The following is a 1,794-nucleotide window of genomic DNA, read 5'->3' on the forward strand; positions in this document are numbered from 1 at the left end:
TTTATTCGTCATTCATAATTACCAATGAAAAATATATACTTCCTGAAGGCATAATTTTTACATGGGTAAAAATAACCACGTTATTTTCAGCATGAATTTTTAAGAAGCACTTTGGTCAAAAAATGGATGACAGCGAGTCAAACATCACACGACACAGCACAACACGACACAGCACAACACAACACAGCACAACACAACACGACACAGCACAACACGACACAGCACAACACGACACAGCACAACACGACACAACACGACACAGCACAACACGGCACAACACAACACGACACAGCACAACAAGGCACAGCACGACACGGCACAGCACGACACGGCACAGCACGACACGACACAGCACAACACGACACAGCACAACACGGCACAGCACAACACAACACGACACAGCACAACACGGCACAGCACGACACGGCACAGCACGACACGACACAACACAACACGGCACAGCACAACACGACACAGCACAACACGACACAGCACAACACAGCACAACACGACACAACACGACACAGCACAACACGACACAGCACAACACAACACGACACAGCACAACACGGCACAGCACGACACGGCACAGCACGACACGACACAGCACAACACGACACAGCACAACACGGCACAACACGACACAGCACGACACGACACAGCACAACACGGCACAACACGATACAGCACAACACGACACAGCACAACACGGCACAACATGACACAGCACGACACGACACAGCACAACACGACACAGCACGACACGACACAGCACAACACGGCACAACACGACACAGCACGACACGACACAGCACGACACGACACAGCACGACACAGCACAACACGGCACAACACGACACAGCACGACACGACACAGCACAACACGGCACGACACGACACAGCACGACACGACACAGCACGACACAGCACAGCACAACACGACACAGCACAACACGACACAGCACAACACGACACAGCACAACACGACACAGCACAACTCGGCACAGCACAACACGGCACAGCACAACACGACACAGCACAACACGGCACAACATGACACAGCACGACACGACACAGCACGACACGACACAGCACAACACGACACAGCTCAACACGACACAGCTCAACACGACACAGCACGACACGACACAGCACGACACGACACAGCACAACACGACACAGCACAACACGGCACAGCACAACACGGCACAGCACAACACGACACAGCACAACACGACACAGCACAACACGACACAGCACAACACGGCACAGCACAACACGGCACAGCACAACACGGCACAGCACGACACGGCACAGCACGACACGACACAGCACAACACGACACAGCACAACACGGCACAGCACAACACGACACAGCACAACACGGCACAGCACAACACGACACAGCACAACACGACACTGCACAACATACACAACACGACACAACACGACACAGCACAACACGGCACAGCACAACACGACACAGCACAACACGACACAGCACAACACGACAGAACACAACAAGACACAGCACAGCACAACTCAACACGACACAACACAACACGACACAACACGACACAGTACAACACAACACGACACAACACGACACAACACGACAACACAACACGACACGACACAACACAACACGACACAGCACAACACAACACGACACAGCACAACACGGCACAGCACAACACGACACTGCACAACATACACAACACGACACGACACAACACAACACGACACAGCACAACACGGCACAGTACAACACGACACAGCACAACACGACAGAAC

The 1,794-nt window shown here is 52.9% G+C and overlaps 1 protein-coding gene across 1 annotated transcript; it reads left to right on the top strand.

Annotated features, from left to right (window-relative positions):
• The first annotated feature begins 718 nt into the window (after window positions 1–718).
• On the top strand, window positions 719–1,057 carry LOC138372593 (histidine-rich protein PFHRP-III-like). The gene has a single exon (XM_069338080.1). It carries the CDS (start codon window positions 719–721, stop codon window positions 1,055–1,057), a length of 339 nt encoding a protein of 112 aa, XP_069194181.1.
• Window positions 1,058–1,794: the final 737 nt, after the last annotated feature.

This window comes from Procambarus clarkii, chromosome 39 (genome assembly GCF_040958095.1).
Source record: "Procambarus clarkii isolate CNS0578487 chromosome 39, FALCON_Pclarkii_2.0, whole genome shotgun sequence".
NCBI classification, from domain to species: Eukaryota; Metazoa; Arthropoda; class Malacostraca; order Decapoda; family Cambaridae; genus Procambarus; species Procambarus clarkii.